The sequence below is a fragment of the Hemitrygon akajei genome, chromosome 4 (genome assembly GCF_048418815.1).
Source record: "Hemitrygon akajei chromosome 4, sHemAka1.3, whole genome shotgun sequence".
NCBI classification, from domain to species: Eukaryota; Metazoa; Chordata; class Chondrichthyes; order Myliobatiformes; family Dasyatidae; genus Hemitrygon; species Hemitrygon akajei.
Genome location: NC_133127.1, coordinates 145,000,727 through 145,024,468, shown reverse-complemented (window position 1 = coordinate 145,024,468; position 23,742 = coordinate 145,000,727). Strand labels below are relative to the sequence as shown.

Sequence of the window (23,742 nt, the reverse complement as noted above, 5' to 3'; positions counted from 1 at the left end):
ATTAGTCTACAAAAAATTGATGGATACAGACCAGTTCATCATATGAAAAGCCCTCCCCACCACTAAGCACATCTAGAATGTGCAATACCACAGGGATGCCGCATCCATCTTCAAGAACCACCACCATCTAGGCCATGCTCTCTTCTCACTGCTACCATCGAGAAGGAGGCACAGGAGGTTTAGGTTCCATACATCAGTTTCAGCAATAGTTATTCACATTGAACCGGCAGGCTCCTGAACCACAGTAGACAACTTCATTCACCACAAAACTGATCATTGAACACAACCAACGTGCTCTCTTTCGAGAGCTTTACAACTGTATTGTTTATTTTTTTTATTCTCTATTTGCACAGTTTGTATTCTTTTGCAGATTGGTTTCTTGTCAGTCTTTGTTTCAGTGCAGTCATTCATGGGTTCTATTGTATTTCTTTGCTCTTCTGTGAATGACTACAAGAAAACAAACCTTGGGGTATATGGTGACATAGACATACTTTGATAATAAATTTACTTTGAATTTCAAATTATTTTTAATGTCTGCCTGCCAAGATAGAACTGTGTTTACACTTTAAACTGGAATGTTTCCTAAAGGCACTGCCCTGTACATGACACATCCAGAGGGTGAAGGGAAGCACAACTTTCCAAGGCTCTGATTGCCAATTCAAGCCAAAAGATCATCTCAACTTCCAGCAGGGCAATCCAACCTCTGTTGTCTCTTAGATCCCATTTAGACGTAGCCCTGCCTGGAAACTCTATCTGTATGGCTAAGGAGAGAAAAGAACCTTAATTATTTATTTGGCATTAATTTATACCTTTTTATTACTTTGTTGCATGAATGGATACAGGAGAAATCAATCAGAGTATGGCATAAATTCAGCAATGTATTTTTATGATAAGGAAATGAATAGACAAATATTTTAAAATGTTTTGGTATCCACTTTCATCAAACTTTCATATTAGCCAACTATTGAAAGTTAAACTCACAATATATGCCCTTGCTTAATTCTGGATTCATCTGTGGGAATCTTCATCGTATTCACTCGCCAGAAAAGCTTAGTAAATTGCAGTCTACCAGATCCCAAATAAGCTTCACAGGTCACTTCCAGCTCTGAACCTGTACAACAAATCATAAAACCAAACAGTATGAAGGAAAATAACTCAGAAAAGCATTTTCCAGTTTCAGCTTTAAGAGGTAACTCCCAAATATCACTGCATGTGTGATATTTCTTCGGTAAGTTTGCTAAAACTGCAAGTTTTATCAATAATATCTTAAGGATATGATGGTAAAAATTTTGACAATTACTTTTGGATGATGAAAACAACATAAGTTTAATTAATCACATACTAATGCAGATTAATAAATGCTATTACTTAAACAGTTGCCATCAATAATCTTTTTTCTTAAATACGAAATTGACACCTAAAATTGCAAATTATGCAGTACTAAAGTGATTGTTTCTGAAGACAACACCTACATTGCAATTTCAGTATAGGATACACAATTAATAGTTAATTCCTTTTAAATATTTACCAGCTGCCACTTTGGACTTTTTAAAGCCATGAGTTTAAATACTTCCAACCAGGTTGGGTAGCCTTTTTATGCCATAACTTCACAGGCTACTTCCATTTTATCAATAATTCAATGATTTTCAAGAGGGAATTAGAGCAATACACTGTGTAAGAAAAAAAAATCAAGGTACAGAGAAGGGGCCCATTGGGTAGGATTATGGCTGATTTATACTTGTGCATACTGGCGATGCCACAGCCTACGCTGTAACCCTGATTTCCACTTCTGCGTCGCTCGATGCCGTAGCGAGCATGCGTGGGTGTGCGCCAAAATGCTACTTGGCGGTGAGGTTTCTATGCCACTGTGCTGAGTTTCTTCGTGAGAGACATGGACGAGGAAATGCATTCAAACATTTTCGCATGTCGGCAGGTAGATTTGACGATTTGGTTCATCTATTTCGCACCGGTGTACGCGCAGCCTACAGACATGGCGGAGAAGAAGCAACCGGAAATGCGTAGGAGGAACTGTGATGCTACCAAGCGGACCAATCACAGTTGTTGCGGTCTGCATCGCCGCGACACGTGAGTAACTTTTCTGCAGAGGTGAACGTCACCATACGGCGTCGATGCGACGCACAAGTATAAATCAGCCTTTAGGGAGTTGTTCTGGTGAAGAGCTAACATAGATATGATGGGTCAAATAGTTTCTTCTTGTATTACAGCGATTGGATAATTCTATAATTTATTTCCCGTTTATTATTTTTGTTTATCCTGTATGGCCTCCAAAAGTTGTCACTTGGAGTGACCAAAGTTTAACTGTTAAACGACAATGTTGTTCAAAGTTATAAGTTACAGTGTAATACAACATTGACCACAAGCCCTTCAGCCACACTCATGCATGCTGACCAAAGTGCCCATCCAAGTTAGTTCCGTTTGCCATTGATTTGTATGTATTCCTCCAAGCATTTCCCCTCCATGTCGACTGTCTTTTAAATAGTATTATTTTATGAGAGTGTAGTATTACCCTACACAGATGATCAGATACTGTTGTTGGTTTTTTTGTTGTATTTTAATCAAATTATCTCTGGGGTGAAAAGTTAGTGATTTTTTTATAATCAGTTTTAAAATTTATGTAGAAGCACCGTAAGGAATATTTGTTACAAAAAAAAATCACTGAGAATAAACTTATTTTCTTACCAAGCCTTGCTTCAATTGTATTATTTTTCGGACTTATCAAGTCTGGATATATCACTTTAACTGCTGAAATAACCAATTCGAAATGTTAGGATCATGGTCTGAAATGTACAACATAAATCCTCAGATGTACAGAGCAAGCCATAAAAGATCTAGATAAGGCACAAATTTAATTTACAATATAGGCTATGGATCATTCTTCTGCTTATAAAGATTTTTTGGAATCACGCATCCTCAGATCTGTCTACATTTTAATCCATCTACAAGTGCACTGTGCTCTTTCTCATAAGTTTAGATAAGTATATAAATATTGTTCATTACTTTAGGGTACATATGTGGAATCTTAAAATACAAGTCTTAGGAATTGGGCACTAACACAAAGACATTGAATATAGTGCGCAAGGCACATAATTAACAGGAAACAAAAAATAGCTATACAACTAGTTACACACCTTCCGAGTTATACGCCCATGAGGTTTGGAAAGTAAATTGATAGCTTTCTATTAAGTGAACTCATCCATATGATAAATCATTTCATGTGCCATATTTTTCTTCAATTCTCTCATGCCATTCTATACTTAAGTGCAGGCATTGTCCTTATATGCTTAACAATAAAAGTTCTCATCCCAAATATTTACAAATATTTCCTAAATATTGAGACCCTGGGGGTCTCAAATTGAAAATGTGTGTGTTTTGCATGACTGGATGAAGAGTTGTAAGTTTAACAATTGACTTACGACTTATTTTCAATTCTGTTGTCTTTGTTACTTTATACTTCCTGCCAAGGTAAACAAATTCAAGTTCACATGTGTACATTCCATCATCTTCTTGGCTTGCATCTTTAATGAGCAGTTTTTCAGAAAGACTGTAGTAGTTCTGATCGTCAATTTTAATAGGATTACAATCCTGAAGAAGGAATCAATACTTAAAATATATATTGCCCCTTTTTTTCCAGTATCCAAAACTCATTTTGGTCTGCAACTTTTATATTCCAGTTCACATGCAACATGCTGACAATGGGATTTTAAGCCATTTAATCAGCAAAACATTAAGCTTATAGCAAAGTTTTCAAATTATTATCATTTACAAACTAGTCAAAATGATGATGAAACAGATATTTAAAAATATTCCAATTAGAAAGTTCATATTTATAGAATCAGAAAAGAACCTAATAGCAGAGAAAATAAGCAGAGCCTCCCTCCTGTGGAATACAGTTCATCATCTATGTTAGAGTGGGCAGGCCTTACTGAGAACAGGCAGAAGCAAACAGAGCTGAGTCGTTTGGATTCGTTTCGTTGATTGTAGAATTTAAGCTTAAGAAGTTAGAGCCAAAGGTATAATGAGCACAGGTAGGATGATTGTTAACGCAGTGGAATGCTTCTTCTATAAAATGAAGGACTGCAAGATACCTAACAGTTTCCCTGATGACCACAACTGCAGGAAGTGCACCCACCCTCAGCTCCTGACCAACCAGGCCAAGGAACTGGAGCTGGAGCTAGATTTACCCAGGAGCATCCGGGAGGCTAAAAAACTGAGACTTTTACCGAGGGTGACTCTGCACCCAAAAGTGCAGGCTTCAGATACTAGATGGGTGACCACCAGGTGGAGTAAGGTGAGTAAGCAGTTGGTGTAGGGTTACCTGTGCTCGATCTCCTCAGTAACAAGTATAACCCTTTGGATATTACTAGGGGTATGACCTATCAGGGCACAACAGCAGCAGCCTGGCAGGTAACGTTGTGACTGGCTGTGAGTTTCAGCAGGGAAGGGTAAAGTCAGCTAGAGCAATAGAGATACTAATGCTGCTCCACTGTTGGAGAAAGGCTCTAAGAATAAACCAGGGCATTAAAGGCCGTTGAGCTTCATATCAGTAGTAGGAAAGTTATTGGAAGGTATGCTAAGGAAGAAGATATATGAGTATTTGATTAGACTGAGACTGATTAGGAGTAGTTGGCATAGCTTTGTGCATGGTAGGTCATGTTTAACCAATCGTAGAGTTTTTCAAGGAAATTACCAGGGAAGTTGAAAAAGGCAAGTTAGTGGATGCTATCAACATGGACTTCAGCAAGACATTTGACAAGTTTCTGCATAGGAGTTGGACAAGAAGGTTCAGTTGCTTGGCATTCAAGATGAGGTGGTCAATTGGCTTTGTGGGAGAAGACAGAGAGTGGTAGTAGGTCATTGCCACTCTGACTGGAGGCCTATGACTAGTGGTGTGCTGCAGGGATTGGTGCTGGGTCCATTGTTGTTGTCATTTATATCAACAATCTGGACGGTAATGTGGTTAACTGTTTCAGCAAATTGGCAGATGACACCAAGATTGCGGGAGAAGTGGACAGTGAGGAAGACTATCAAAGCTTGCAATGGGATCTGGGCCGGCGGAATAAAGGGCTGAGAAATGGCAGATGGAATTTAATGCAGGCAAGTGTAAAGTGTTGCACTTTGGGAGGACCAACCAGAGTGAATGGTAGGGCTCTGAGGAGTTTGGTAGAACAAAAGGATCCGGGAATACAGGTCCATAATTCACTGAAAGTGGCATCACAGGTAGACTGAGTCGTAAAGAAAGCTTTTGGCACCTTGACCTTCATAAACAATGTATTGAGTACAGGAGCTGGGATACTATTTTGATGTTGTATAAGACATTAGCGAGGCCTAATTTGAAGTAATGTGTGCAGTTTTGGCCACCTACCTACAGAAAAGATGTAAAGAAGATCGAAAGAATACAGAGAAAGTTTACAAGGATGTTGCCAGGATTGGAGGAACTAAGCTACAAGGGAAGATTAAATAGGTTAGAACTTTATTCTCTAGGATATAAAAGATTGAGGGGAAATTTGATAAATGTACATGAAATTATGAGAGGTATAAATAGGGTAAATGCAAGCAGGCTTTTTCCACTGAGGTTGGATGAGACTACAATTAGAGGTTATGGGTTAAGGGTGAATGGTGAAATGTTTAAGGCAAATATGAGGGGAAACTTCTTCGCTCAGAGGGCAGTAAGAATGTGGAACAAGTCGCCAGTGGAAGTGCTGGGTGCAAATTTGATTTCATCGTTTAAGAGAAGTTTGGATAAGTACATGGATGAGAGGGGTATGGAGAGCTATAGTCAGGTGCAGATCCATGGGACTGGGCAGTCTCAATGGTTCAGCAATGGGCCAAGTAGCCTGTTGCTGTGCTGTAGTTTTATATGACTATGACTCTAAGGCTCGATAGTTAGGGGAAGAGACGGGAGATGTTGCAGACACAAAAGAGACACCAGAATGATATGTTACTTCCCAGATGCTAGGAACAAGTATTTCTCAGAGCAGTTGCAGAATATTCTCCAGAGGGTGAGCAGCTAGAGGTTGTGGTGAACATTGGCACCAGTGACATAGGTAGAAATGGGGAAGAGGTCCTGCACAGTGTGTATAGGGAGTTAGCAAAGCAGCAGAAGAGCAGGATCTTCTTGTAATCTCCTGATTATTCCCATTACCATTTTCTAATCAGGGCAGGAATAAGATGATAGCATGGATGAATTAATGGCTCAGGAAGTGGTGCAGGGAGTAGGGCTTCAGATTTCTGGATCATTGGGATCCTTTCTGGGGAAGGTATGACCTGTACAAAAAGGATGGGTTACACCTGAACCTGAGGGGACAGGTTCTCTAGAGCTTCTGGAGAGAGTTTAAACAAGTTTGGCAGAAGGATGGTAACTGGAATGATAGGACTGAGGATGGAGCAGTTGGTGTACAAATAGCTGGAGGTGTGTAGAGAGTCAATGAGGAAGGACAGGCAGGTAAAGGGCAAAATCGCAGATGGTGGGATGATTTAAATTGTAACATGGGGGCAAAATCAAAAAGGATGATGAATACAGGACTGGAGGTGTCTAATTTGAATGAACACTGTATACAGAATAAGGTAGATGATCCTGTAGCAAAATAAACAATTAACAGACATGACTGTGGGCATCACTTAGTCATGGCTGAGAAAAGATCATAGTTGGGAGCTTAACATCCAAGGATCCACGTTGTATCAAAAAGTATGCGGGGTGGGATTGCTCTGTTGGTAAAAAAAAATGAAATTAAATCCTTAGAAAGAGGTGACATAGGATTGGAAAATGTATAATCCTTGTGGGTAGAGCTAAGGAACTGCAGGGGTTAAAAGACCCTGTTGGGAGTTAAATACAAACCTCCAAACAGTAGCCAGGATGTAGGATATAAATGTCAAAAGGACAATGTTACAATAGTCATGAGGGATTTCAATATGCAGGTAGGTAGGGAAAATCAGGTTGGTGCTTGATCCCAATAAATGGAATTTGCAGATTGCCTATGAGATGGCTTTTTAGAGCAGCTTGTGGTTGAGCCCACTTGGGGAAAGGCAATTCTGGATTGGGTATTGTGTAAAGAACCAGATTTGATTAGAGACCCTAAGGAACCCCTCGTGATCATAATATAATAGAATTCACCCTGCAGTTTAAGATGGAGAATACAAAAATCAGGGGCATCAGTATTACAGTAGAGTGAAGGGAATTACAGAGGCATGAGAGAGGAGCTGGCCAAAATTGATTTGAAGGGGTCACTATCATAGATGATAGCAGAACAGCAATGGCTGGATTTTTTGGGAGCATTTCAGAAGGCATGTGATAGATACATTTCAAAGATGAAGAAGTAGTCTAAAGGGAGGATGAGCCAATAGTGGCTGACAGGGGAAGTCGAAGGCAGTATAAAAGCAAAAGAGAATGCATATAATATACAAAAATTAGTGGGAAGTTAGAGAAATAAGAACATTTGCAATCCAACAGAAGGCAATGAGAAAAGCCATAAGGACAAAAAAGATGAAATAGGAAAGTAAGCTAGCTAATAGTATAATAGAGAATACCAGAAGTTTTCAGATCTATGAAGAGTATAAAGGCAGATGAGAGTGGGTATCGGAACACTGGAAATGATGCTGAAGAGGTGGCAATAAGGCCATTAGCCATAGGGGCAGAATTCGGCCATTTGGCCCATCGAGTCTGCTTTGCATTTCAAGCATGGTTCAGCCCCACTCCCAGTCTTCTCCCCAGAACCCTCGAAACCATGGCCAATCAAAAACTTATCAAGCTGCACCTTAAATACACCCAACATCTTCTCAGCCACTGACGTCAGGCTAACTGATCTATAATTTCCTTCCTGCTGCCTTCCTCCTTTCTTAAAGAGTGAAGTAACATTTGCAATTTTTCCGTCCTCTGGGACCCTGCCAGAGTCCAATGATTCTTGAAAGATCATTACTAATGCCTCCACACTCTCTATTGCTGCTTCTTTCAAAACCCTAGGATGCAGTTCTTCTGATCCGGGTAACTAATGTGACTTTAGGTCGTTCAGCTTTTTGAGCACCTTCTCCCTTCAACAGTAACTGCACCCACTTCTCTTCCCTCACACCCTTCAACACCTGGCACACTGCTAGTCTCTTCCACAGTGAAGACCGATGCAAAATACACATTTAGTTCAACTACCATCTCCTTGTCCCCCATTAGTATTTCTCCAGCCTCATTTACTAGTGGTCCTATAATCCACTGTCATCTCTCTTTTATTTTCTTTATATATTTGAAAAGCATTTCCAATCCAGCTTAATATTATTTCAGCAGTTCCCTCCTAATGATTTTTTCAGTTACTTTCTGTAGGCTTTTAAAAGCTTCCTAATCTTCTACCTTCCCGCTAACTTTTGCTTTGTTGTATGCTTTCCCTTTTGCTTTTATATTTGCCTTGACGTCGCTTGTCAGCTACGGTTGTACTATTTTGTCATTAGAGTATTACTTTGTTTTTGGAATACATCTATCCTGCACCTTCCTCACTTTTCCCAGAAACACACGCCATTACTCCAATTCACCCTGGCCAACTCCTTTTTCATACCACTGTAATTTCCATTACTCCACTGAAATACTGCTACATCAGACTTTACTTTCTCCCTATCAAATCTCAAGCTGAACTCCATCATATTGTGATCACTGCCTCCCAAGGGTTCTTTTACCTTCAGCTCCTTAATTGCCTCTGGATCATTACATAACACCCAATCCAGTATAGCTGATCCCCTAGTAGGCTCAACAACAAACTGCTCTAAAAAGCTATCTTGCAGGCATTCTTCAAATTCATTCTCTTGAAATCCATTACCAACTTGATATTCCCAATTTACCTCCATGTTAAAATCTCCCATGACTGTCGTAGCACTGCCCTTTTGACACAACTTTTCTATTTCCCATTGTAATCTGTAGTCCTCATCCCAGCTACTGTTTGGAGGCCTGTATAAAACTGCTTTCAGGGTCCTTTTACCCTTGTGGTTTCTTAACTCAACTCACAAGGATTCAACATCTTCCAAACCTATGTCAAATCTTTCTAATGATTTGATGCCATTCTTTACTAGCAGCACCATGCAAGCCCTCTGCCTGTCTTCCTATCCCCCAATACAACGTGTATCCTCGGACATTTAACTCCCAACTACAACCATCCTCTAGCGATGATTCAGTGATGGCCAAACCATCATACCCAACAGTCTATAGAAGTGCAACAAGATCATCCACCTTATTTCTTACATTCCATGCACTGAGATATAACACTTTGAGTACTGTATTTGCTACCCTTTTTGATTCTGCATCCCTAATGCACTGATCCTCACCCTGCTGGCTGCAATTTTGTCCTATCCTCAAACTTTCCTGACAGTCTGACTGCATGCTATCTTTGCTTTTTTACCATCTGTCCTATCCTGAAGTCCCTTCATTCCAGTTCCCATCCCTCTGCCAAGTTAGTTTAAACCCTACCCAACAGTTCTAACAAACCTCTCCACAAGAATATTGGTCCCCCTCTGGTTCACGTGCAACCCGTCCCTTCTGTGCAGGTCACCCCTCCCCCAGAAAATATCCCAGTGATCCAAGAACCTGAAGCCCTGTACCAGTTTCTCAGCCACACATCTGCCAAATAATGTGGGACAAAGAAATAGTGGACAAACTGAATAAGCATTTTGCATCTGTCTTCACTGTGGGGGACACAAGCAGTGTGCTAGAAACTCAAGAGAGTCAGGGAGCATAAGTGAGTGTAGTTGCTATTACTAAGGAGAAGGTGATGCACCATCAATAACTCACGCTGAGACTTAGGAAGTGAGATATCGGCTTTTATTGACTGGAAGAATAAACAGCACTACATCCTGGGTAAAATGAGGGAGAGCAGCAGCCCACAGTCGCCTTTATACAGGGGTCTGTGGGAGGAGCCACAGGAGCAGTCAGCAGGGTCTGTGGGAGGAGCCACAGGAGCAGTCAGACAGGTATATCTAGTTCACCACAGAAGGTACTCAAGAGGCTGAAATGTCTGAAGGTAGCCAGTTCACCTGGACCAGATGGAATGCACCCCAGGGTGGCTGAAGAGATTGTGGAGTCATTAGTAATGAACTTCCAAAAATCATTGGATTCTGAAATGGTTCCAGAGGACTGTAAAATTGTAAATATCACTCCAATTTTTAAAGAAGAGGAGAAGGCAGTAAAAAGGAAATTATATGCCAGTTAGCCTGACTTCAGTAGTTCAGAAGATGTTGGAGTCCTTTACTAAGGATAAAGTTTCAGGGTACTTGGATAATGAAGAACAAAGTCAGCATGGTTTCCTCAGGGGAAATGTTGCCTGACAAATCTGCTGGAATTCTTTGTGGAATTTACAGGCAAGATAAACAAAGTTGAGTCAGTGAGTAGTGTTTACCTGGATTTTCAGAAGGCCTTTGACAAGGAGATGCATGAGGCTGCTTAACAAGATAAAAGCCCACAGAATGACAGGAAAGAATCTATCCTGGATAGAAGATTGGCTGATTGGCAGGAGGCACGGAGTGAGAGTAAAGGGGGCCTTTTCTGATTGGCTGCTAGTGACTAGTTGTGTTCCAAAGGGTTCAACGTTGGAACTGCTTCTTTGTCAATGATTTGTATGATGGCTTGTCACCAAACTTGTTGAAAGATACAAGGATTGGTGGAAGGCTGGGTAGTGTTGAAGAAGCAGGGTGTATGCAAAAATACTTAGACAGTTTGGGAGAACGGGCAAAGAAATGGCAGATGGAATATAGTGCAGGAAAGTGTATGGTCTTGCACTTTGGTAGAATGGATAAAGGTGCAGCATATTTTCTAAATGGGGAGAGAATTTAAAAATCAGAGGTGCAAAGGGACTTGACAGTCCTCGTGCAGGATCCCTTAAAGGTTAACTTTCACGCTACGTCAGTGGTAAGGAAGACAAATGTAATGTAATGTTAGCATTCATTTCGAGAGGTCAAGAATATAAGAGCAAGGATGTAATGCTGGTCAGACCATACTTGGAATATTGTAAGCGGATTTGGGCTCATATTCTAAGAAGAGACGTGCTGCCATTGGAGTTTAGAGGAGGTTCACAAGAATGATTCTGGGAACAAAAGGTTTAATATGTGAGGTGTGTTTGAAGACTCTCACTGTACTTTCTGGAGTTTAGAAGATTGAGTGGAGGGGAGATCTCATTGAAACCTATCGATTATTGAAAGGCCTAGCTAGAGTGGATATGGAGAGGATGTTTCCTATACTGGGGGAGTCTAGGACCAGAAGTCACAGTCTCAGAATAGAGGGACATCCATTTAGAACAGAGATGAGGAAGAATTTCTTTGGACAGAGGATGATGAAACTGTGGAATTCACTGCCAAGGACGGCAGTGAATTGGACAGTGTTGAGTCCAAGTTACTGAGTATATTTAAAGGCTCTTGATTAGTCAGGTTGTTAAGAAGTCAGGAGAATGGAATTGAGACAGATAATAAATCAGTCATGATGAAATGCTGGAGCACACTGGATGGACCAAATGGCCTAATTTTGCTCCTATGTTTTATGGTCTTATCATTTGGTACAAATTTGTGTTCTAACCATTCTGGGGTGTTGTTTACTGGAACAACGACTATTGTATTTTACACCCAAAAAAATCAGTATAATGACAGAAAATACTTCCACTTAAAGAATTAAAGGGATTTTATGAAATATTGAAGAAGAAAATGCTCTGCTTTGTTTTAAGGGCAGCAATGGCTGCACCACTGCTTTGTTTGTGGACATCTGCAGGAATCAACAGGCAGCCATTTGTCTCTGAGTAGCCAACCACTTCACCTGCTTACAGAAGGGAATAAACTGCTGAAGGAGAATGGCTCAAGATAATGCAGGCATGGCAGTTCTGACAAAGTTCTGAAATGTCAGCTTTGTTTTTCTTCCTACCGATGTGGCCTGCAGAGAATTTCTAGCACTTTCAGTTTCTATTTTAGATTTCCAGCATTTTTTATTTCACCCATCTGCAGGAAATCATCAGCACCATTAAATGTAGGAGCCTTGTCGTTCAGCCTGCTCCCAGGTTTGCTGAAAGTGTTTTGTACAGCAGCTCTTGCAGCCTGTTATCCAATTGATACTTAAGTGTTCAGCCAACTGAAAAACGCAGCATATGTCACCTATGGATATTTAAATGGCTTGGAATCGTAGATAAGAAGGCCTATTTTAATTTTAACAGGCATGAAGCAGAGCATATCTACCTAAATCAGCAAGCACCAGACCTTGTACCACTGGAGTGATAGTCTAGAATTGCTGAGGTAACATTCTTCTGAGCATGTCTGTATAAATCTACATTACAGCAAAACTGATTGCTCTGACTGTGCGTGTGGGTGCTGCTGTATTGTTGAAAGATCAGCACCCTTTTAGCATCATGGCTAACCACATAAGCAACATGATTGACCTTCCAATCACACTGAGCTCAAGCTGCCATTTTTCCCTGTGCTCAAACTGCTTCCAAATATCCCTGCTGATCAGATGTTAAAAATAATAATTACCGGTATTAATTTTAAAAAGTAATAAGTTTAACATCAAAGAAACAGTAATTAAACAACATAAATATATATCAACTCCAGAAGAAGAAGAACTACCTAAACTTAACTTAACTTACAAGTGAATATCTAGAATGCCATTCAAGTGAACAGGTCCACAATGGATATACACGTTGTGGCTGGCGTAAAGCTGAGGGTTGAGATACAAAGAGTATCCCGCTCCACCATTAAGGAATTTACTGACCACCTCTGAATTCAGTGGTGTGGCCATGGGAAGAGCCAGAGGTCAATAAAGTGCCTCCAGCATGTCATCAACCTCCACTCTGCAGAGTGCAGACACAGAGACCAAAAATATGCTGCCTTTAGCAGCCACTAGCACTGCAAGTGTATTCTGGCCTAACAACTCTATTCCTTCCAAAACTTCCTTCAAAGTTTATTAAGGATATAAACAACACAGTTCCTGTGATCAATCTTTTTCCTCAGCATCACTTTGAAGGACTGTACGAAGCTGAAATATTTATGGTGAATTCACATTCTCTGCTATTCATCGTCCAGTCACTACTAATTTCAGTTGGAGAGAGCTGGGGAAACTCTGGGAAAATCCCCAAATATTTCATTGAAATATTCTTAATAAAGTATCATGTTTCCAAACCACCGATTATTTTTGTGTTTTAACCCTTCCACTGCCTGCAAAGCCTTTCCATTAACATTCTATCCCTTGCCTATGTTTTTCACTCCGCAGATACTGCCTGGCTTCTTGGGTTTTTCCTCATATTCTTACGAGGGCTGATTGATAAGTTTGTGGCCTAAGGTGGAAGGAGTCAATTTTAGAAAACCTAACACATTTATTTTTCAACATAGTCCCCTCCTACATTTATACACTTAGTCCAGCAGTCGTGGAGCATACGGATCTCGGACCTCCATAAAGAGTCCACAGATGGGTGATTGATAAGTTTGTAAGGGTAGAAGGAGATGAGTTATACAGCTCTCGTTACATGCACATGCAGGTCAACTCATTGAGTGATTATGCAGAAAGTTTGAAGTTAATAACTCATCAGGGGTGATTGATAAGTTAGTGGCCTAAGGTAGAAGGAGATGAGTTATACAGCTCTCGTTACATGCTCATGCAGGTCAACTCATTGAGTGATTATGCAGGAAGTTTGAAGTTAATAACTCATCAGGGGTGATTGATAAGTTTGTGGCCTAAGGTAGAAGGAGATGAGTTATTAACTCATTTACAGTGACAATGCTTTTATAAAACATTTTAGATTAAGGGTAAAGGTATCACAAGGAAAATTTAGCACTCTATCATCTTATTTATGGGAATATATGAGATTCATGACCAAGAAGAAACTGAATTTTATTTCATACAATATAATTACATAAAACTAAGGACGACAAATAATCTTGAGAATCTTTTCTACTTGATTCTCCATATATATTGAAAACCAAGAACTCTCTGGAACAAAGTAAAGAAAGCATGCTTGGGTAACTTCAAAGACCATAACAGTATACTATTTTTTCTTTCATTATAAGCATAATCAGATTGTTTTAGAAAATGTTAAAATGCCAAAATAATTAAACACATGGAGACAAGTCAGTTTATAAATTGGATTCATTTGTTGTTTCGTCAACAGGCATAATTTGTAAATTATGAATAAACAAACCTACTCATGTGATCTCATTCACCATTCTAACTTACTTAGTGGTTACAGCCATGAATACAGTCTGCCACACTTCAACACTCCTTGCCAATGCTTATAGTATATAACCACAAGTCACACACATTTTGAAAGAGAAAAATCAACTGTCAAATTATTGTCCCATTCTGGCTACACTTGTACTTGCAATGGTCTGTGTCAGCTGCACAATCTTGCCAAGTACACCACATAGTTCCGTGAAATCAGTTTGTGGTTTCAACAATGAATCTGTGATATTGAATGTTTTAGAAGCATTCATTTTTTTCCATTTTAGCTTTGCATTTTGTACTAACCTTGTACCACTGTAGATCAAAAGGTTTCTGTGAAAATTCAGCTAAACCAGTACAGTAAACATATACAGAAGCAGGTGGTTCTTCCAAAGTTGGTTGGAGGCAATCATGATGAAAGCACTGGTTTGGAGGCAGTTCAAGTACTCGTATTTGAATAATCTCCTTTATACAAAAAGTTTTATTCCTGTAATATCAATATTGATCATAACAAATTAATAAAATCTTGATAAAAATCTACACTGCTCCCCTCAAATATCAATGGCATTAAAATAATCCAAACACCACCCATTTCATTAAGAACCTGAGTGGCCATAAGAAATGATACTATAGTTCTATGACACATGTCTCATCTCCAGACTTTCCAAAGCTTTCCCAGCATTAACAAAGCACACATCAAGAGTACAATGAACTCATTCAGCATTCTGTATTCATTCAACCATTTTTAGGTACTTACTTGTACAACATTGATCATTACTAATGCAGATTAAGGCAATTGTCTTTAGTTCCGTAACTTAACAATTCAGTTTGTGTCTTACTCATATGCAGAAAAAAAGAACTTACCTCAAGTAACAGGCGTAATTCCCAGAATCTGTTACCAATGCAGGCAAAAACCAAAGAGAAATGCCTTTTAAATGAACACGCTGTCCTTGATCAGTGGTTATAATCTCAAAACCATTCTTGTAGCATTGAAATACAAGGGGATCATTATTTTTTACTTTTAGTAATTCATCATCAAAACATTTTAATGTAGATGCCTCCTGTTGAAGAATGGTTTTTTGTATTTTATTGTTCAAATTAGTGCAGTTATCTGAAAATGTAGAAAGAAAACCATTTTTAATTTGGGAAAATGGGTGTAATATTCTGTTTCATTCAAAATTAGTTAATTATGACTTTAATCAGAAAATATATATTGAGAAGATAGAGTCAGCCTGGTTTCAGAAAAGTACCTATGTCAGAGAAATTAACCTAGAAGGTATAATTCTCCCACTCCCTAATAATACTCTGTTCAGGAAGACTATTTCTACTCAATAATTAGAATATTTTTTTCAGATATTTACAGACGATGCAGCCCAGAACCTCTGGGGGAATTGGTAGCTTCCTTACCCAGGTCAATCTTGTTACAATGATGAACTAATAATAAATGTCAAGTAGAAAATATTATATGCAAATAAATGTTGATGAATTGCAGAATTTCTGTACTAGGCAGGTAGCTTTCAAGTTGCTCTTTACCCTCACAACTTTCATGCTCAATAATCATATGTATAACTGGAACAGAATGTGGAATGGTGCTGAGGAAGGGGAAGACAAAACTTATATTTGTGCAACTTCTGTGGATGATCAACATGCCTAAGAAGTTTTCTTGTCTGCAGGCTGTACAGATGTTTCTGGCCTACAGTCTACAAGTGCAGAAGTTCTCAAGTGTGACCTGGGATTAATTGGTGTCGGTCATCTCCACTGAAGGCCCCATACAGGGCTGACAGCTACAATAACTTTCAATTTATAGAAGCAGATAGTGGAAACCCAGAATATAAACAACAACAGCCATGAATGAATGGCAGAGCAGACTTCATTTTTCATTTTTAGAATCTTTTTATTAGAACAGACTTGATCGGCTGAATGGCCTAATTCTGCTCCTATTTCCTATGGCTGTAATATTTAATGTGTTAAATATCCAAAATAGATAAGACAGCTTCTATACTGAGAGAGAAGCCATTGCTTCAGAACTTTGAGAACTCAGCAAAATTCGTGGAAGGGGAAGTATAGTTAACATAACAGATCCTCAAATATTCAACATAACTAGATTGGTGAGTGGTCACGGATCTAATGCTTTAATATAACAACAACAGAACACCTGAAATATGAAGTCATGAGGACAGGAAAGGAGAACAGGCCCTGGTAAAGAGGTGTCACATCAGTTAGGGCTTGGTGGACCAGGAGTGTAGCTATGGAGCAATGCACCCTCTAAAGTGTATACAGGTGCACTGGTGCACAAAGAAATTGAAACTGCGCACAAAAGATTGTCACCCTCTAGCTCATTGGCATGCTGAGTATATTTCATGATCACACACATTCACCTTTTCCGGCTTCTGTTGCAGACAGTGTTGACAACGTGGAGTTTGCAATGATTTTAGAACTGGCTTACTTATACTGTTTTTAATTGAAGAAATTATTGATTCACTGTGTCGAATTCCAAAGAAGCAAAGGGTGTGAAGTGCAAAAGAGCTGCTAGTTCATTTAAAACAGAATGGCTTATTATCTGTAGAGTGGCTTCAGGTTTACTTCCACTTAAAAATTCAGTGTGCACATGTTGTTGTCACAGGACAAAAAAATTACACAAGATTTTTGTGAACACAAGTCATTATAAATTAGAGGAAACATTCCTGCAGGCTCATCTCAGGAACTTGGGGGAGGGAGGAGATTTGTGTTGGTGCATAAAATGGTTAACACCTTTCCATTTGCTGAAAGTGTGTTTTAATTGTATAGCACAGCAATAAATTGTACTGCAAGGTCCCGTATTTGGTTACTCTTCAGACTGCATTCCTGATACAACTTTCAAAATGTAAAAATGTTCCTTGGTAAAAATTGTTACCAACTATACAACCTATAGTTGAGTGGGGGTTTTCAATATGAAAAGTATCTCATCAGTATCATTAGAATCACTTTTGATGCCAAGTCACAGAAGAAGCCATGACAAATGACCAAACCCATTGTCAAAATGGTGTGTTGTGAGGAATATAATAAATGTGATGTAGAAGTAGGGAAATAGAGAGAAATTTCAGTTTATGAAGTGTCGAACCTGAAAGTACAGCCATTTACATTAATAAATGTGCAGTTACCAGAAGGAACCAAGTGCAGAGGTACCACAGGCTTGTAAGGCTGGAGGAGGCTACAGAGATACTACGGGATATGAAGGCATGCAGGTACAATCAGATTGAAACCCTCTGTAGATCAGATAAAAACAGAACTGAAATGGAATATGGACTGGGTTAAATATATGCAATGAAATTTTGGAAGGTTTATGTAGACAGAAAGATGAGAGCCTGGCCTGTAGAATATTGGAACTGTTTTTCCTTCCACTGATGCTGTCAGACCTGCCGAGTGTTTCCAGTGTTCTCTGCTTTTATTTCAGATTTCTAGCATCTGCAGTGTTTTGATTTTCTCTTGCTCTTGGACTGTCAAGCCTGGAGATATAAAATAGTGTGGCTGTGGTCTTCAGCTACAGCTGAGGTTTGATCAATGCCAGGTACACTGCCTTGTTCATTAAAGGTTCAAAGATTTGTTCATTATCAAAGAATGTATCCATATACAACTCTGAAATTTGTCTTCTCCAGCTAGCCACGAAACAAAGAAAGAAAATGAAAGTTATTCAGAGAGAAAAATCAGACCCTACACCCCTCATAAAAAAGAATGGCCTCTCGATCATCAACCTCCAAATCCCCTCCCCGGTAAAAAATGGATCAAGAACATCAACCCTAAACACCCTCCCCTGCACAACAAAATGGAAAGAAATGGGTGAAAAAAAAACACAGAATATAAAAGCTGCTGTAGTTAGAAGTTCTCAAGTTAACTGCCACATCAGCCCAACCTGAGAGAGTGAGCAGGAAACTGAGTTTATGACAGGCACTGGCTTCAAACATCCCTGTGTTAGGTTGGAGGAAATTTCCTCTCATCTGCTTTTAGATCTTCAACAAGAACTAAGGAATCCATAGATCTAGTGATGAAATAGAGCTGAGAATCATTAGCTAGTTTGCAGAATGAGTTATATTTGTGTTAATGATTGTATGAATACTGTCAGAGGACCTGCCAGAGAATGAGCCAGGTACAACAACACTTAAAAGATATTTGAATCATTCCATTGATAGCAAAAGATTTAGAGGTATATGGGCCAAATGTGGATAAATAGGACTGGCTTACATGGACATCTTGGCCAGCGTGAACTGGTTGGGACATAGAGCTTGTTTCTGTGTGGTACTACTCTGTGATCATGAAGGTATAGAATAGAAGGGGAATGAGGATATTGTGGCGACCCACTTTCTGCGCAGGCGAACCGGCTCACGAATAGCCAGCGCGCAGGGAGAGACTTTGGTAATGCACCTCTGACGTCATTTCCACCCGGAGAGGGCGGGCGCTAGGGATTGAAATCCCAGCTCTGCGAAGTTTGAATAAACTAGTCTCGAAACGACTTACCGATTGCGTGTCGTTATTTCAGCGCTGTGTGTAGCACATCACTACATTGGTGACCCCAACGGTCCAAACGGGATTTGGACCAAAGATGACTGACTCTTCATCTGTTCACGCAGTTTCGCTACAACTGCCAACTTTCTGGACGCTGCGACCACGCGTATGGGTTAGCCAAGCAGAAGCCCAGTTCCAGATTCAGCAGATATCCTCTGATTCCATGCGTTACTACCACATGGTGAGCGCCCTTGACCAGGAGACGGCCGCCCAGGTTGCGGATTTCATACAGTCGCCCCCGGAAGAAGGCAAATATGAAGCATTCAAGGCGCTGCTCATTGGGACCTTTGGCCTCTCACGGCATGAGCGGGGTGCCCGCCTGCTTCACCTGGACGGTTTGGGAGACAGACTGCCATCAGCATTGATGAACGAGATGCTGTCCCTGGCTGACGGACACAAGCCCTGTCTCATTTTCGAGCAAGCGTTCCTAGAACAACTGCCCGAGGACATACATCTGCTGCTGGCCGACGCAGATTTCAGCAACCCCTGGAAGGTGGCGGCCCGGGCAGACGTGCTGTGGAAAGCCAAGAGGGAGAGCGTGGCGTCCGTTGGTCAGATTACCAGGCCATGCGCCCAACAGCAGACCAGACCAGGCCCGGCAGGGGGGCACACACAACACAGAGGCAAGAGTGAGGAGGCCAGTGAACAGTGGTGTTTCTACCACCAGCGATGGGGCACAAAAGCCCGCCGTTGTCACCCGCCCTGCCAGGGCCAGGGCCAGCTGCCGCTAATGACTATGGCGGCTGGTCACCAGGACTGCCTCTTGTACGTCTGGGACAAACAGTCGGGACGCCGCTTCTTGGTCGACACTGGAGCGGAGATCAGCGTCTTGCCCCCGACGGGGTACGACACCCGCAACAGGAAGCCAGGACCCACCCTGAGGGCTGCAAACGGCAGCACGATACGGACCTACGGCACCCGCACAGTGCAGCTGCAGATCGACGCCAGCCAGTTCACGTGGGACTTCACACTGGCCGCCGTGGCCCAACCACTCCTGGGGGCGGACTTCTTGCGAGCTCACAGCCTGCTGGTCGACTTGCAAGGGAAAAGACTGGTACATGCCAAGACTTTCCAGACGTTCTCCCTGGGTGAAGCCCAGTTGCCGGCCCCACACCTGGACTCCATCACGCTGTCGGACAACAAATTCACCAGAATCCTGGTGGGCTTCCCATCGATTCTGACACCGCAGTTCACGGCGGCCATGCCCAGACACGGGGTACAGCACCACATTCCGACCCAGGCACCACCCCTCCACGCCTGCGCACAAAGGCTCCCCCCGGAAAAGCCTGGTGAAGGAGAAATTCAAGCGGATGGAGGAATTGGGGATCATACGGCGGTCCAACAGCCCATGGGCCTCCCCCCTGCACATGGTGCCCAAAGCAACAGGGGGCTGGAGATCAAGCGGCGACTACCGCAGGCTGAACGAGGCTACAACACCGGACCGCTACCCTGTGCCGCACATTCAGGACTTTGCAGCAAACCTGCACAGCGCACGGATCTTCTCCAAGGTGGACCTCGTCTGGGGATACCATCAAATCCCGATGCATCCGGACGACGTCCCCAAAACGGCACTCATCACCCCGTTCGGCCTTTTTGAGTTCCTCCGCATGCCGTTCGGCCTAAAGAATGCCGCACAGACGTTTCAGCGGTTAATGGACGCGGTGGGACGCGACCTGGACTTCGCTTTCATCTATTTGGATGACATCCTCATAGCCAGCAACAGTGATCAGGAGCATCTGTCCCACCTCCGTCAACTCTACGCCCGACTGAGTGAATACGGCCTGACAATCAACCTGGCCAAATGCCAGTTCGGGCTCGACACCATCGACTTCCTGGGCCACAGGATTACTAAAGACGGGGCAACCCCTCTGCCCGCTAAGGTAGACGCAGTCCGCCATTTCCCCCAACCCAACACAATCAAAGGCCTTCAGGAATTCGTGGGTATGGTAAACTTCTACCACCGCTTCCTCCCTTCAGCTGCCCGGATCATGCGCCCCCGTTCCCCTTGCTGTCCGGTCCGGGCAAGGACATTACCTGGGACGAGGAGTCCGCCGCCGCTTTCATTCAAACGAAGGATGCCTTGGCGAACGCCGCGATGCTAGTGCACCCCAGAATGGACGTCCCTACTGCCCTCACAGTGGACGCATCTAACACGGCAGTCGGTGGGGTACTGGAGCAGCTCATCGCGGGCCGCTGGCAACCCCTGGCGTTTTTCAGCAAACACCTGCGACCACCCGAGCTCAAATACAGTGCTTTTGACCGGGAGCTGCTGGCGCTATACCTGGCAATCCGGCATTTCAGGTACTTCTTAGAAGGCAGGCCCTTCACCGCGTTCACGGACCACAAACCGTTGACCTTCGCCTTCACGAAGGTGTCCAATCCCTGGTCGGCTCGCCAGCAGCGACATCTGTCCTACATCTCGGAGTACACGACGGACATCCAGCATGTCTCGGGAAAGGACAACGTCGTGGCAGACGCACTCTCCAGACCAGCTGTCCAGGCCCTGTCCCTGGGGGTGGACTATGCAGCACTGGCGGAGGCGCAGCAGGCAGACAACGAGATGCCCAGCTACAGGACCGCAGTCTCGGGTTTGCAGCTGCAGGACTTTCTCGTAGGCCCAGGTGAGAGGACCCTCCTGTGCGACGTGGCTACCGGCCAACCTCGCCCCATCGTCCCGGCAGCCTGGAGGCGGCGGGTTTTCGACTCCATACACAGTTTGGTGCACCTATCTATCAGGACAACTGTCCGGCTGGTCTCCAGCAAGTTTGCGTGGCACGGACTTCGCAAGCAGGTTAGTGAATGGGCCAGAACGTGCGCGCAGTGCCAAACAGCCAAGGTGCAGCGGCACACTTACGCCCCGCCACAGCAGTTTGAACCCACCCACCGGAGGTTCGACCACATTCACGTGGATATCGTGGGCCCCCTACCAGTGTCCCGAGGAGCGCGGTACCTCCTAACTATGGTAGACCGGTTCACGAGGTGGCCAGAGGCGGTCCTGCTCACCGACACATCTGCCGATTCCTGCGCCTGAGCACTGATTGCAACCTGGGTAGCACGCTTCGGGGTACCGGCCCACATTACCTCCGACAGAGGCGCCCAGTTCACCTCCAGCCTGTGGTCGGCTGTGGCCAGCCTGTTGGGAACACAGCTGCACCACACAACTGCCTACCACCCACAGTCGAACGGACTAGTGGAACACTTCCACCACCACTTGAAGTCGGCTCTCATGGCCCGCCTGCGAGGAGCTAACTGGGCGGACGAGCTTCCCTGGGTCCTACTCGGCGTCCACATGGCGCCCAAAGACGATCTGCACGCTTCGTTGGCCGAGTTGGTTTACGGCGCGCCCCTGGTCGTTCCCGGGAGAGTTCATACCAGCCCCAAGGGGGCAAGAGGAAGAACCCGCAGCAGTCCTGGACAGACTACGTGAAAGGCTCGGCAACCTGGCCCTCGTACCAACTTCACATCATGGACGGACCCCGGCCCATGTACCCAAAGACCTGCAAAACTGTAAGTTTGTGTTTGTACAAAGGGGTGGACACCGGGCGCCGCTACAGTGGCCGTATGAGGGGCCATTCAGGGTGATCAACAACAACGGGTCCACGTACGTTCTGGACATTGGGGGGAAAGAGGAGGTTTTCACGGTGGACCGACTCAAAGCAGCCCATGTGGACGGCGCAGCCGGTCGAGGTTCAGGCACCGCGGCACAGAGGCAGACCTCCCAAACAGAGGCTGATCCAGACTGTGGACATTGGGGGGTGTATTGCCGGTTCTGGGGGTGGGGTTATGTGGCAACCCATTTTCTGCGCAGGTGAACCAGCTCACAAATAGCCAGCGCGCGGGGGGAGACTTTGGTAATGCACCTCTGACGTCATTTCCGCCCGGAGATGGCGGGCGCTAGGGATTAAATGCCAGCGCCGCGAAGTTTGAATAAACTAGTCTCCAAACGACTTACCGACTGCGTGTCGTTATTTCAGCGCTGTGTGTAGCACTTCGCTACAACATACCCTTTGGGATGTTCCAGAGGGGCAATATAATTTTATTCGTCAGTAATTCAAGTTAAACTGTTCTATTGAACAACTTACCTGGTTCAGTTTCAATTTGATGGATCAGTGCAGCAATAATTATTGACAGTAAAGTTGCCATTCCACTTCTGTAAAAAGGAGAAAATCTTTAAATCTCTATGTCTTTCTAAATCACATATTATACATAAAAAGTAACAAAGTATGGCAGTACTTTAATAAAACTACTGCACATTTTATTAATGCAATCCTTCTGCTAGCATGGTAAATGAAATTTTCAAATTAAAATGGATACAAGCTATTTTTTTTTACCTGAAGCACAGGACAATGTAAAACATAAAATACCTTTGCATATCTTGATTATAGAATATGTATCAATAATTAACTATTTCTCACAATACTTAAACTGAACTTTTCATCTGTTCTATTCTAAGGATTATTCTAATTACAGACAATTCTCAGCAAGCTTCTGATCTGAACTGTTATTATCACTCTGCAGATATGATCTGAAGTTGCTAAATCCATAATTTTCTGTTCAGTAAATTTTATTGCTTAATAATTGCAACCCTTAAAGGGGACATTTGGTTTCTAGAATTTGCAACTTTTCCATTATCCCTTTCTACTCCAGCTTTGACTGAACTGTCCGGTTGGCAGAAAACAATGTGGCTTCAGCTGATCTAGCACAGCTCACAGACAAGCTGCCACAACCAAATCCTGACCTGACTACCAATTGCAAACTCCATATATCACTCCTACCACCTTGACCAACTGGTCCTCCATCCTCATGATAACTGTGGCCAGACCTGCAGCAGAAATGAGGAGTGGAACATGCGCAGACAAACTTAGCCATCTTACTTTGCTTATCACAAGATTAAAAAGGCACAGGATAGCTAAACCAACAGAACTGGAGACCTAGAAGACCACTCATCAGAGCCATGATTTGATTAAAGCTTACTTTAGTTCTCTCTCTCTGGCTATCCATCCTATAGGATGATGATGGCTCCTTTCAGT

At 42.8% G+C, this 23,742-nt stretch overlaps 1 protein-coding gene across 1 annotated transcript in view; it reads right to left on the bottom strand.

Annotated features, from left to right (window-relative positions):
* LOC140726737 (interleukin-1 receptor type 1-like) overlaps positions 1-23,742 on the bottom strand; it is a 46,810-nt gene that overhangs the window by 14,209 nt on the left and 8,859 nt on the right. The window contains exons 2-7 of the mRNA XM_073043511.1: positions 22,795-22,862; positions 15,038-15,284; positions 14,480-14,660; positions 3,435-3,603; positions 2,701-2,763; positions 982-1,111 (exon numbers count right to left, since the gene is read on the bottom strand). Of these exons, the coding sequence (XP_072899612.1) occupies positions 982-1,111; positions 2,701-2,763; positions 3,435-3,603; positions 14,480-14,660; positions 15,038-15,284; positions 22,795-22,855 (851 nt within the window). The 5' untranslated portion in view covers positions 22,856-22,862. The remainder of the gene's footprint in view (positions 1-981; positions 1,112-2,700; positions 2,764-3,434; positions 3,604-14,479; positions 14,661-15,037; positions 15,285-22,794; positions 22,863-23,742) is intronic.